At 41.5% G+C, this 14881-nt stretch overlaps 1 protein-coding gene across 1 annotated transcript in view; it reads left to right on the top strand.

Moving 5' to 3' along the window:
- LCP2 (lymphocyte cytosolic protein 2) overlaps positions 1-13799 on the top strand; it is a 46938-nt gene extending 33139 nt beyond the window's left edge. Inside the window, exons 14-21 of the mRNA XM_007171377.2 lie at positions 765-795; positions 3302-3314; positions 4011-4140; positions 5631-5680; positions 9043-9137; positions 9743-9820; positions 11352-11507; positions 13060-13799. Coding sequence (XP_007171439.2) covers positions 765-795; positions 3302-3314; positions 4011-4140; positions 5631-5680; positions 9043-9137; positions 9743-9820; positions 11352-11507; positions 13060-13182 — 676 coding nt within the window. The 3' untranslated portion in view covers positions 13183-13799. The remainder of the gene's footprint in view (positions 1-764; positions 796-3301; positions 3315-4010; positions 4141-5630; positions 5681-9042; positions 9138-9742; positions 9821-11351; positions 11508-13059) is intronic.
- The last annotated feature ends 1082 nt before the right edge of the window (positions 13800-14881 follow it).

The raw sequence follows: 14881 nt of genomic DNA, 5'->3' as shown, positions 1-14881 counted from the left end.
CATAACTATGGCCCTTGCTTGGCAAGTGTGAGGACTAAATCAGGGCCAGGGTCAGGGTGCATCAATAAAACCTCAGTAACTGAGTTAATATTTTAATGGACTATTCTGAAAAATCAAAATGAATGTCAAAAATATCATAATGAACAAAATATCAAAGTTTTAAATAAACACAGGATGCGATGACGTGAGGCATCCGACAGGAGGCGTTCAACAAATCGTCCTCCTCGTGTCCCTCTCTCTAAGGAGAACACGAAGCGGGCCCAGGCAGACAATTGCCCACCACAGCTCTAAGGCCGCTGTCATCAAATCTGTTTGACCAGCTCGTGCATCAGGGGAAAGTCCCAAATCAGCAGCATTTCCCAATTATCTTCACTTCACAGGAAGGGTGAGCCCCAAGATGGCTGTTTTAAAATATCAGCAAAGGAGAATGTTTCCTAAAATGTTTTTATTTGCTTGGAGAAACATCTACTCAGTGAAATTTAATAGCTACTAAGAGTTAGTTTGTTGATTAAACATTTTTTTCTTTAATGTAATGATTTGCAGCAGTAGCTAAACAGAATAAAGGTTGTCTAGCTCAGCTCACAATGATGATAGAACACGGAGTCACCAAACCTCCCTCTCCCTTGCTTTTCTGCTGGGGATTTTGCTTCCCATTTTATCATGGCTCATGGGTTTGATTTCTCGTTATTAGATCAAGTGAAACTATCTGTATTCTTTGAAAGTCTTTATGCTCAGTTCTTTTCCTTTGCCCTGATTCATTTCAGGCACGGATGGGGATCAGACAGAAGAGAGAATGTAAGTACAAAATGTCATGTGGTGAATGCTTGGCACAGGGAAACTGGTGTAGGCTCTGAGGAGGTCAAGGTTACCTCTGCTCTGCCTTCACTGGAGTCCAGCACTGGGAGCCAGGCCTGCACACAGTAGGCTCCTGAATACCGCTGCCTGGTGGGGCCTCCGTCTTTCCCTCCTGCCCACCATGCTGCCTTGCTTAACTCCTATCCCTCTGAAGCTTCCTAGGGAGGATAGGTGAATCTCAGCCCTATTACCAGGTGGTAATTAGCAAGATGAAGGGGCAGTAGGTAGAGGGGAGAATAAAGGGAGAGTCTGGGCCTCACAGCAAAGTTTCCTAGGCCTCTGTTTTCCCCTTTAATACCTCCATGGCCTAAGAAAGAGGGGAAACAGCATTTATTGAATGCCTACTATGTACATGTTACCAACCTAGCTACTTTTGACAAGCTGTTTGCCTGGGACTTGCCCAGTTTTAGCAATGAAAGTCTTACGTCCCAGGAACCCCATCAGTTTCAGGCAAACAAGGACCAGGACAGTTGGTCATCCCAGCTTTACATATGCTTTGCATTTAATGTCCCTGTGAGGAGTCACTGTTTCTCTTTCACTAAGAGGAAATGGAAGCTTAGAGGAGTAAGATACTGTAAGTTGCACAGCTAGTAAATAGGCAGGATCAAAATCCAGGTCTGTCTGATTTCTTCTATACTGTAAGCTGTCTGAAGGCCATCACACCCCTGCCATGTTCAAGGACTCAGCCCACAGGTGCCTGGTGTTTCATAGCTCTGTGTTAGATGCTGTGCTAAGATATGATGGAGACAGGCAAACCCACGGACAACATGCTAAGGAGCATATGATCACAGAACGAGCTACAGAGGCGAAGGGAAGAAAGTGATGTATGGGGGTTGAGGAGCCAAGGGTGACTTTTAGAGATGTGGCCATTGAATGATGGGAAGCACATAGGATAGACACCCCAACAGAAAGCTCAGTGCATTCCAGCCTCAGGAATGTCTTCAGCAAAGGCAGATGAGTGGTGATGCCTGTGGAGCCTGTGGGGACGGTGAGGACAGCAGTTTGGCTGCAGAGCCATAGGGACAAAGAGGAGATAAGGTTGAAAATGAGGGTAACGTCACATTCCTGAGGCTCCCTGTCTCTGGAAGGATTGACACTTGTTGTCATGAGAATCCAGAAGTCTTATATTTTGGACCAGAGGAAACATGGTTGCAGAAGTGTCAAAGACCAATTTCATTCTGGGGATTCCCTGAGTCCATGTGTATTTATCTATGCAGCCCTTTGCTGGGACTCCGTCCCAATTGGCCAACTGGGATGAGTGATTCTGGCGATGATCCTTCTTGCCTTATCTCAATGGCAGGACTAGGGACAGCAAACTTTTTTTTTTTTTAATTAATTAATTTATTTATTTATTTATTTTTGGCTGTGTTGGGTCTTCGTTTCTGTGTGAGGGCTTTCTCCAGTTGCGGAGAGCAGGGGCCACTCTTCATCGCAGTGCGCGGGCCTCTCACTGTCACGGCCTCTCCCGTTGCAGAGCACAGGCTTCAGACGCGCAGGCTCAGTAGTTGTGGCGCAGGGGCTTAGTTGCTCTGAGGCATGTGGGATCTTCCCAGACCAGGGCTCGAACCCGTGTCCCCTACATTGGCAGGCAGATTCTTAACCACTGCGCCACCAGGGAAGCCCAGGGACAGCAAACTTTACTGAGCACTCCACATATACCAGGCACAAGTAGTAACTAATTTGATCCTCACAACAACACTTGAGGAAGGTGCTCTTTCACCACCACCGTGCTAGCCTAACAAAACAAGTCCAAGTTGGCAATTTTGGTCTACTCGTCAATGGCAAAATCATTCTTGCCTCTCTGAACATCATTTCCTATCTGAGGAGTAGAGCAAAGAGCCCCTCCCTTATCTATTTCAGAAGGTTGTCCTAAAGACAAATGTGCTGAACCAAGTGGACACAGCTTGGAAGCTATTTACGAATCAGTAAGGTTGCATTGCTTTTAAGAGGAGCGGCCATTGCAAAAGAAGGTTAAGCTTTGGGTCAGGCAGATTAGGTTTGAATCAATTTCTGTAACTCTTGGCAAGTTAGGAATCCCTCTTGGGCAGCATGTTTCCATTTGTAATATGAGAATGTTAAATTCTTGAAGGGTTGCTTGAAGAACTGGATGAAATATTATACATGAGTCTTTGGGGCACATAGTAGATATCATCATTATTAGTGTATCTTTGGGCCCTTTTAGACACCTCAGAAGCTATTTTATGTTAAATATATAAAGAGTGTCTCAGGTTGGAGTGTCTTTAAATGATGGTTTGTATTAAGAAATTATAAGTTATTTAGCAAGTTTTACTGATCTCCACAGTATCTTTATTATGGAGATACACAACTGCTAAAGAAAGAAAACAGAGACATTTCTATGATTGAGAAATACAGAAATATAGTTACTCTTTGAGAAATTGTGTTTTGATGCTAGGTTAATGTCTTTTTTTTTTCTTCCCCTTACCAGGATGAAGATGATGGTATGTTCAGAAAGGCTTTCTTACAACTTATAACCCATTCCTTCATTGTTCTGCTCAGGCATTCAGATGGAATTACTTAATACAGAAACTCTATAGAATCCATTATAATTGTAAAATTAGTATTAAGTAGATGTATGTCAGTTGGTATACTGCATAGTTATAATAAAATGGAGTTATTTGGCTGGGTTACCAAAGAGAACTGTTAAGTTCATGCATAACAGGGCAAGTTACTAGTATAGCAAAATTGAAAATTGTATGTACAGTTTGATAGAAAACATTCTAGTATTTATGCTAACACATGTGGCTAAAGGATCACTAACTGCAGATGAATGACATAGCATAAAATTTGGCTTTCATTAAACAAAACTTGTGAATCTTTTCTGAAATTCATATGGTTTCCAACTGACAATTTTCTGCCAAGTTAACGTTTCAAAAATGAAAAAAAAATAAAATAAATGTGTATTATGGAGAATGATATAGAATGGCAGCATTTGAAACTGCATTCTAAGGCAGTAAATCATCTAGAAAAACCTTGGGGGGGTGGGCTTCCAACCTACCACTTCCTAATGACATTTGATCTTTTGGATTTTTGTATCTCCCTTTAGACTAGCTATTTCTAACTGGGGAGCAGTTCTGGGGTGTTCCTGTGACACTTGGATCCTGACAATCTGCTTTCTTTTTTCTTTTCCCCCGAAGTACATCAGAGATCTCTGCCCCAGCCAGCACTGCTCCCCATGAGCTCCAACACCTTCCCTTCAAGATCTACCAAGCCATCGCCCAAGCACTCCCTCCCATCAGCTCACCTGCCCGGAGCCTTCTCAGAAAGGTTTGTGCTGACGTCATTCAGTTCTAACCCAGCATTACGTCTGGGGCCACTGATACTGAGCGCATGTCAGGTGGGTTGAGAAAGAAAGAAATGAGCCACTGGTCATAGGCTCAGAACATTTTGGGTCTTAAGAAACAAAACCAAGCTGAGCATATAGAATCGCATATGTTAACTCACTGCTGTCCTCTGAGTCTCTGTGCGTGGGGGTCAGAGGGGTACAGAATTGACTGCCTTGTCATGGCCCCAGACAGAATGGACTCTTTGGCAGGAAATAGGGAATGTTTTCACTCTGTGAGTTAACACAAAGAAACAAACACTCAAGAAACCCAATTAATTGAATTAGTTGGAGTTCACCCTGCATCTTGGATGGGAAGACTGAGAAAATGCACCTTGTACCTCGCAGATGGGGAGAATTCACTGCACAGGCTCTGTCCCCAGCAGGTCTGTTTTCTCAGTAGCAAGAGTGTTTCTCAGGGTCCATGATTAGGCAGGCTGTCAGAGGCAGAGGCACGGACGGGGGGAAGACTCAGGTCGTTTCTCATAAATAAGCCGTCGGGCTGCCTTGTAGTGCCCCCGAGGGTTCATCCACCGGCACTTTGGGCTCATCTTCTCCTTCACTATCCAAAGGGAGAGGCTCAGTCCCCACCCTAATTATGGGAGAAAACTCACCCACCAGCAAGACCCCTCCACCCCTGCCAGATATCTGGAAGGATTCTCAATTTTTTTTCATTTTCCCTGGGTGCCTCTTGCTCTGATTTTCTGCTGCTTCCTCTCATTCTTCCAGCTGTTTTCCTCCTTCTGCCATGTCTGCCATTTTCTCATCCCATCTCATCCCACCTGGGGCCCCAGCCCTATCCTTCGTTCTTACAAAATAACACTCACACGAGATTTCTGACCAGAGCAGACTTTTACAGAAGGTTTGGGCTAAAGGTTAGGGAAATTGCTGCTCAGCGTGGAGTAGACAGCATTTCGGGGCCGCCCTCGGGCCCTCCTCACCACCACCCCAGCCCCCAGAGATGCTGCTTCTGTCGGCTGCAGCCCCACCGAGCCCTCTCTGTGTTTCTCGCCTCCCTCCCCTCTCCTTATAAACCACTAGGCCCTGGGGATGCACCATTCCGAAACAACATGCCCATTTAATATATTTTCCTAACTGAAAGAGAAGTCCTCTCCCCAGAGGACTTCTGTCATGCTCCAAACTCAAAGTCCTCAAATTGCAGCTGACTTTTTAAAGTAGCTTTTAAAGCCCTTTACACAGTTCTTTTGTTGCTTTTGCTTTTTGGCTTGAGAAGCTTGTTAGACTTTGGGATGGTCCATCTTGGGACAGCAGTGAAGTATGTCCAACAAGTTCCTTCTCTTTGCTCTGCTTCCATGGTTTCAGGGAGGGAGTGGGAAGTGATAGCAAAAGAAGCAGCATTTTCCCAGTCCAGGCTCCCCCTCTGGCCCCTTAAACCTAACCCAACTTAAAATCCGTTCTTTTTCTGTCTCCACAGCAACAGTAGTTTTTCGCAGAGTGCCTCCCTGCCGCCATACTTCTATCAAGGTTTGTACGCTGGGCTCTAGCGGTCTACTCCAGCCAATATGCCATCATGACTGGACGGTCAACCTGTCCCAGTCTTTTGGCAAAGGTTTTGTTGTCTCCTAAAAGTATCTGACTTCCTCATTCAGCCCTTCACTCAGTTTCTGCAGTGTGCCAAAGGCTGTTGCAGTGATAGGATACTACACCGAACACCACAGACACACGCGCACACGCGCACACACACACACACACATACACACACACACTTCCTCAGGAAGGCAGCCTTGGCCTTCATCCTCCCACAAAGAGCTTTTCCTCCCTGCTGTTTTTATATGGTGCTTAGGATAGTGCTGGCTTTCTCTGTAGTTTTGGTTTCTATAATGAATCTAACCTGGAGTTGCTAGTTGAGGAAGAGGTTTAAAATACCGTTTAAGAAGAGACCCCAGGCCCCAAGATACTGATACAGTAAGTCTGGGTGGGGACCTGCATTTTCAGTAATGCCTCCTCTGGGTGTCCATGATAAGTATTTGCTGAGAGTGTCCTCAGACTTTAAAAATGCATACAAATCACCTGGGAGTTGTGTTAAAATGCAGATTCTAGTTCAGTGGGTCTTGGACGGGACCCGAGGTTCTGCATTTCTAGCAAGTTCCTGTGCGATGCTGGTATTGGTGGTCCGTGGACCACTCTGAGTAGAAGCAAAGGCCTACAAGGTAGGACTAGACTGTGTTTATTTTTTATCCTTAAAGACTTGCAAGTAACTAGCACATGGTAGGCACTTTAAATATATTTGTTGAATGACTGACAAATGACTATGGAAAGTCACCCAACTCTAGTAAACAGATTTTTTTTCTCATGCTAGGAAACTCACCTAGTGTTACCAGATTTTCTGATGTTTTTTTCAAGAAAAATTGGAAATATGGCTTTTAATGTGAAATTACCCAATTTTTAAAGGTTGACTTAAGACTTTTAAAAATCCTGTGAGGAAAAAACAAAACACTCTTTTTATTTTTTTGGCACTCATGGTACACATACAGGAACACCAGTACTGTATGTGTTATAAATAGAAAACTACTTTAGTAAGTTTAAATTATAACTCAAGAGTAGATCTTTTTTCAGGAGCACATCTATTACATTCAATTGGGTACATCATCCCATGTATGTGTGAGACCCTACTGCTGACACCAATGAAATCCACTACGTTTTCAATGTTTCCTAAGCATTTGAGGATATAGTGTCCATATTCACTATATGGCTTCCACAGTTCCTCCACACACACCCCTCAATTTTCCAGTGTCCACAACTCATTATTTTGTGAACCTACTTTGTGTTCCTTGCCTGGCCCCTGTGGGCATCTGAGCTTCAGACACTTCACTTATTGCAGTATCTCACAAAGTGAATTCCACACACTCCTGCTTTTATGAGTTGGTGATGGGGATTATTAATATAAACAGTTCGGTTAATTTTTTTGGAATAGAGTCATCCCTCTAATATGGGAGGGGGATTGGTTTCAGGACCCCACAGATACCAAAATCCAAGGATGTTCAAGTTCTTTGTGTAAAATGACGTAGCACCGTCAGACCGTCACATCCACAGGCTTCACATCCACAGATTCAACCAACCCACTGGCTGAACCAGTCTGCAGTTGGTTGAATTCACAGATGTGGAACCTCTGGATGCAGAGGGCTTACTTTACTACCTGAATCAAAATTGAACCCTTTTCTCCTAAGAGTACCAGGACACCTGGCCCTCAGTCTAATCCTCCACTGGCTGTCCCAAGGTCAGGAAGATAAAGGATGTGCTGTATATTGTCCAAAACCCTTGAGGATCTAGATATTAAGGGTGGTGGGTGACTGCAATGAAAAGTAGTATATTGTCTGTCATGAATAGTGACTTTGTAGTGCTGGCCTGCAGGTGCAGAAGCAGAAAGAGAATAATTCCTCAACTCTAAAACAGCCATGCACTATAGGCCTTGATTATATTACTTTCCCATATAGCTAGATTTCATTCATTCAACAAACACTATAAAAGTGCCTGCCATGTTGGACTGCAAAGGTGGGCACGGGGAAGGTCTTGTTCAGGTACTTGGAGCCTTAAGAAGGAAGATCAGCAGCTCAGGCTACCCTGATCTGCTTATTTAGAAACAGGGAACATCATCTCAAATAATCCAGGTGACATGGCTGGGAAGACTCTGGCTCCTCCCAAGTAACTCTCCTCTCTCAGTGGCCCAGGGGCAGGCAGTTTGCCCCTTGTGGTGTATTGTAGATGGAGTAACAACCCTGGTGCAGAACCACCTGGAGTGCTTGTTAAATGCATATTCCTGAGCCTGGGTGATACTGGGTCCCCCTGGAATTCTCATTTAAGCACAGTAAAGCTCAAGTCCTGGCGCTGCCACTAAGAGCACATGCTTTGTTTAGACTCTCTGAGCCTTTGTTTCCTGATATTCAAAAAAGAAGATAATACCCACCTTGCGGGGTTGCCGTGAGAATGAAAGGTAGCATACACAGGTGCCTTACTCGGGGCCTGGACAGAGTAGTGCTGAATAAATGCCTGTTGAATGAACAAATGAATGATGCATGAATTATTAAGAGAACATTCAACTCGCAGAATTTCTCAGCCTTTAATAGCTGTTCTGGCACACAGGAGACAGCCTTGGCAATTATAAATCAACAAAATCAAACCTTTCCTGAAACACATTCTCTTGGAAAGTTTCAGGGAACTGTCAACAAGAAAAAAAAGGTGTTAGAGAAGGTGAAGCACAAGTGCTGGGTAATTTATAGAACCCAATACAGACTTCCTGATTGATCAGACAGTTGGTGGGGCTTTCTATGGGAGTTGAACCGTTCTACCTCTGTAGAAAATTTGGTAAAGAACAGCAGATAGTAAACTCTGGTTCTAAAAGCTAAAAATATTCTTAAGGTAACTTCACCTCATCTTGGGTAACAAATTTCTTTTTGTGAAAACAATGAGAACATAATTATTTTATCACCACATTGTCTGTCATCACATGGGTGGTATATATGTAACGTGCACAATTAAGCAATCACTCAAATGTGTGGTAGTGTCTCAAAATTTCACTGGCCTGGCTACAGAATAGGGCCTGAACAGCCCTTGTGGTTTCGAACAAGTGACTTTTTTTTTTTTTTTTTTGTGGCTGTGCGGCATGCAGGATCCCGACCAGGGATCGAACCCGTGCCCCCTGCGTTGGGAGCACAGAGCCTTAACCACTGGACTGCCAGGGAAGTCCCGAAAATTATATTTGAAGCTGTGGTTTCTTGAAATGTTAACTGCTGGGAATAACTGCAAGGGCATTTTGGGGGGGAAATGTGTTATGACAAGTGAAAAATTGCTTAAAGTAAATGAACTTTCAAAATGCTCTACTTTTGAAGGCCCTAGCAACAGGCCACCTCCCAGAGTTGAAGGCAGGAGCTTTCCCTCGCCAGCTCCAAACAAACCTCAGCTACCATGCCCTTCGGAAGAAGAGGTAATATAAAGCATATGTTTGTATTTTATTTCTACCCCAGTAAATGAATCATCAGAAACTCCCACTGAATACTCTCTTGTTCTTTTATCTTCTATTAGTCTTAATTTTTTTAGTGAAAAATATCAAGAGGAGGACTCGAAAAATAATATGTCCTTTTTTCCTTGGTGTTCCTCTTCCAATGGCAAATGTGTGTTTTGCATTAAACAATGAGAAAAATAATCCTGTTTTTCATCTGTTTCTTGGTTTAGGACATTGCATAAGTCACTTAACTGCTCGTTAACCTAGTTTTTTTCATTAAATATATTATTATACTACACTGAAGAAATTATTACATCTATATTGTTCCTGATTAGAGGCTTCATTATATATGAAATGCTTATTCACTGCTACCTTTGCAACTAGTGTCATGAAAAAAAGCAGTTCACACAAAATACCTTCTATTTATCCACATCTGAATGATTCTATATTCAAATTAAGAAAATAAATGCTTCAAACTTCATGGAACTGAGGTGGTGATTTAGGGTAATGATTACTTGGAGGCTTTTCTTTTCACTTACATATGTAACTGCAAAATTTATACCATTTTTAAAAATTTACATTTTCAGAATTCATTAAATGAAGACTGGTACGTTTCTTATGTTACCCGAATAGAGGCAGAAGCGGCTCTTAGAAAGATAAACCAGGTACTGTGCTAAAGTTTATTTTTTAAGTAGTTATAAATATTAATGGAAGGAAAGAAATGGAACTGACTTGTACTGAGTACCAGTTATGGGCTAGGAATTCTGCTGGATGCCATTCATGCTGTTATACCAAGGCGGCCAATTAGTGCCAGCTTTCTACCTACCAGTGTCCTACCAGACTCTTAGGACCCTGGGGAAAAAATCTAAATTAAGGTAGTCATTTGGCTGGCAGAATCTTAGGAGATTTTACTAACTAAAATGGTCCACCTTTTCACAGGAATCACACAGCATCAAAAGGAGACTCTCTTTCCCCCAAATTTCCAATGTCTTATCGGTTCCATCTTCCTCTTGATCCACATCAATGTGAAGGGACCCGTATTGAGAGAGACAACAGCAATTTTTTGTCCTTTCCCCTAGAAATTTCTAGCTGTCATTTAATATGAAAGGTCTTAAACCAGATTTCCTGTCTTCCAGTGCTAAACATTAACCTTAAATCTATATATCAGAGACAGGAAAGCAAAGATCCTTCATCTTTCACATCTTTCACATCTCGAGACTGCAACAGTAGTTCTCAAGCTTGGCTGTACATTTAAATCACCTGGGGAGCCTTAAAAAATTCTGATTCTGGTCTCACTTGGAGAGATTCTGATTTAATTAGTCAGGGGTGCTGTGTGGGCTCTGGAAGTCTTCAAAACTTGAAATTCTAAAGTGAAGCCAGGGCTATGAATCGCTGGTCCACACGTATATTTGTTCAACAGAGATGTTCCAACTAGAATTTACTCAATCAACCTGGAATAAAAAGAACAAAGGAAAGCCATTATTGCAGATTGATGGCTATTTAGTACCATCCTGATTCAGTACACAGAGGAGGGAGTAATATAAATGAGTCCTTCCTAATTCATTTTATTTTAATATTAGATCTTTATAGTATTAATATTATGTAGCTAATTTATGGAATGAAATTTTAAAGTACAGGACAAATCACAATACTATTTTGGTAAATATCAGAAAAAAAAGGGAGATAAGAACACAGATGGTCCACACTGGATTTTGTTCAGGTGTTTGATGACAAAACACTGTACCTGGATACCATGAGGTTTTAAAATGGGTAAATTTCTTAGGAATTTGGGTGTTTTCTGACTTTGACTCTGGAAAGAAAGAGTTAGGGAAATAGCTCTCAGCAGTAGGAAGATATATCTTTAGTTAACCAACAAAGTCCTTATTTTGCTGGCCCTTTATCCACTCAACCATCTATCATTTGTTTTATTACTGAAAAAGAGATTCCTTTTCATCAAGAGACTTCAAAGAGGTCTCTTTGAAATTTGGAAATTTCTCTAACATAATCTCTGCTGCCTCTTTCTTGACAACCAAGAAATCCATGCCACATGGGACTGCAGCTGTTTGGGGAACTAAATGTTCACTGAATTGTCAACTGGTAGGTTCCCAGATCCCTAGAAGCTTGTCTACTGCTCTCACAGGCAACAAGAGTATTGACTTTTGCTGCTCCCATAATAACAAGAATTTATCCTTTTAGGATGGCACTTTCCTGGTTAGAGACAGCTCTAGAAAAACAATAACCAATCCATATGTCCTCATGGTGTTGTACAAAGATAAAGTTTACAACATCCAGATCCGTTATCAGGAGGAAAGCCAAGTTTACTTGTTGGGAACTGGACTCCGAGGGAAAGAGGTAAGGACTTCTAGTTGTAAAATTTCCCCCAATTCTCTATTTATGCCTCTCTGCATACCTACCTACATGGAACCTTGCTGTAGCATTCTTTTGGGGTCCATACTGCCTGGCAACTTTAGAGTTAAGTCACATTAGTGAAGCCCTTCAGTTACTGGAAGGAAATAAAATGGTAACAGTATCTACCTCTGCTACTTATATCTTTTATTCCAAATAGTCTAAAATCACATGTGTAACTTAAAAAATATACGTATGTTAGCATTTAAATTTTAAAAAATCCAGTTAGATGGTGCCAAAGGCAAGTCCCTTCTGTGACACAGAGGTGAATTAAGTCACCTCTGTGACATAATTTTAACGTAAGATTACAGTGTGTTTATAGGGCTGTGTCTTAAATGGACATCTGGAAAAATGACTTGGGTCATTGCTTACTAAAAATGGAAGTAAGGCCAATGAAGGTGGCCATATTGCCAAAGACATTTTCCTCTATTTTCCCAAGGTTTATGCTAGTCGCTTTTGGGGTAGTTATCACAACTGGTGTGAAGGAAACCTTTCCCGGCTGCTTTTTGCAAAGGAAACTATAGCTAAACTTAATGCCCCAAACATGTACTTTAAGTTCAAATTTCCAGGAGGAGGATCAGCTGAATCAAACATTTCCAGAATGAGAAACAACTTACCCATAACTTCCACTTCACTCCAAATATTTTTAAGTTATGGTAATGTAAACCAGTAGAAAAAAAACCCCACATGATTTTGGTCACACGTTTGAATCACTGGTTCAGCATGGGTAGAGCTGCATAGGTCCTATAGAAGCAGAGATGTCTGCCCTCCAGGACTTCTATTGGTCTAGTGTGGAAACACACAAATACAAACCACTCATTGCAGTTGCCCTCGAGGGAGGCACCTAGCAGAGTAGTCTTGGAGGAAGTGCATAATTCTGTCTGGGGTACCAAGTGACCTCTGACCCATATCTAGATGGATGGATGGGGGTTTCCCAGTCTGACCATCAGGGATAGGGTGATCCAGGTAATGAATGCAAAGACTTGCTACAGAGCAAGTGAGTGTGGAGGTGGCAGTGGGGACACGGCAGAGATCATGAAGGAACTATTATGCATCTTCAGACACCGGCAACACTGTCTGACCTCCTGATTCCTTATACCTCCTAACATTGTTCGTGATTTAGAGTAAAGCAGGGATACAAAAACCAAAACCAAACCACAGATAGAATGATCCTAAGGTAAGGCTATCATAATTAGACTCTCCCTCTCTCCCTCTCTCTATCTCTATAATATATATAATTCCCTATATGAGGTTAAAAATATATATACCTAAATACATACTTGTCTTTTATCTAAGGTTTGCTGGATATTGGTGAGGAATTATTTTTTCAAAATTCTGTAGCAGAAATCATTAAAATATTTGCCAAATTTTACATGTTTTTTTCCCATAATCTTCATACTTCAAGAGGTAGGATATTATGAAGATTAAAAAAACCTGAGAGTGAAATTCACACTACCTATTCCAATGTTGATTTATCTCCCTATTTTGAATCTTTCAGGACTTTCTGTCTGTGTCAGATATTATCGACTATTTCAGGAAAATGCCACTTCTGCTCATTGACGGGAAGAACCGAGGTTCCAGATACCAGTGCACATTAACGTACTCTGCAGGTTATCCCTAGCAAGTTAGCCAAGCAAATGAACCTTCCTCCTGCCTCTGTCCCAGCCTGGGAAGATCAATCAACCTTGGTGAACTGTCAAACACTCAGGACTGATTTGAACCCCTCAACACGATCACAAGGGCTTTGTCCTTTCGCTTAAGAAAGTGTTTGAAATGAAGACTGTCAAAGATCCCATAATTTATTTATTCTTCTTCAATATTTGCAAAGTGCATGAGTAATAATGTTCACACTTGAAGTCTAGTAGTGCACTGTAATAATTCATTTTAAAAAGCTGTGTATTTGAACACCCATTTCCAAGTACAGTAGTTTACATACCTACAGAAACAATGTGGGGTAAGTTTCGAAACACTGAAATGGTAATAGCTTTTGGTAACATGTAAAACTGATTTTTTAAATAGCTAATCCTTTACCATTCAAAGCAATCATCAGTTTTATATGTATAATTTGAAAATTACTAAAATTTAATTTCTCAAGAGCAATAATTTAAGAGGCTTCAAAAGTGTTTCATACTTATTTGGTGTTTTTGCTGGGGGGATTTTTGTATACTTTTTTAAGGAAAAAGATAAATGCAGTTGGGATAACTTCCTGGAATTAAAATTAATTTGCCTTTTGCTTCACTTTCTGGTTTCTAAAACAACTTTATTGACTTTATTTCATTCACACTATTATTTTTCTGTTTGAAAGCAAATTTAAGCGACAAATGCCAAAAGAAAACATTTTAAATTTAGAGATGAGGCTTTGGTGTCATATACACCCGGATTTAATTTCATCACAACCGACACCCACACCCTACCTCCTCCACCCCTACCCAACTCCAAAGCGTCATCAAGTGATGTAGATTTTTACCAAAGTCTTCCTGGGAAGATGAAAAAGCAATGTACATATACATGGAAAAATTTGATCAGACTTTCCAATTAGATACTTTTTTTCTATTTTTATCCCCCTGACAACTGTCATAAAGCCCTCTCTTCACCCTTCCCCAAAAGGCTTTATAAATTCTTCAAAGCAATTCACTTCTTTCCTTCAACCTACATATCTCATTTAACAAAAAGTAGTAGGCATTTCACAAAATGAAAACCTAGCATTAAGTTTTCCCCTTTGAGGCCTTGGTTGTTATTCCACAACTTTTAAAAAATTTTATTTATTTATTTATTTATTTTTGGCTGCGTTGGGTCTTCGTTGCTGCGTGCTGGCTTTCTCTAGTTGCGGTGAGCGGGGACTTCTCTTCGTTGCGGTGTGCGGGCTTCTCATTGTGGTGGCTTCTCCTGTTGTGAAGCACGGGCTCTAGGCAGGCGGGCTTCAGTAGTTGTGTCACGCAGGCTTCAGTAGTTGTGGCTTGCAGGCTCTAGAGCACAGGCTCAGTAGTTGTGGAGCAATGTGCTTAGTTGCTCTGTGGCATGTGGGATCTTCCCAGACCAGGGCTTGAACCCGTGTTCTCTGCATTGGCAGGTGGATTCTTAACCACTGTGCCACCGGGGAAGTCCCCACAACTTTTATTAACAAAAATTTTTGGCTTCTCTGTTTAATCTACGAGTTTTCTGAGTCACAAAGAATATCTTGCATCTTCACTTTCATGAGCTAATAGAAAGACCACTGGCACAATTTGCTAAGATAATGAGCATGTGGAGACTTTTAATCAATGATGATAAAAAGGATGCTTCACAAAACTTCATCCTTAGAAACTGGAAATTCTCAAATT

This window comes from Balaenoptera acutorostrata, chromosome 2 (assembly GCF_949987535.1).
Source record: "Balaenoptera acutorostrata chromosome 2, mBalAcu1.1, whole genome shotgun sequence".
Taxonomy (NCBI): Eukaryota; Metazoa; Chordata; class Mammalia; order Artiodactyla; family Balaenopteridae; genus Balaenoptera; species Balaenoptera acutorostrata.
Note: the sequence above shows the minus strand (reverse complement) of the source record. Positions and strands in the feature narration are given on the sequence as shown.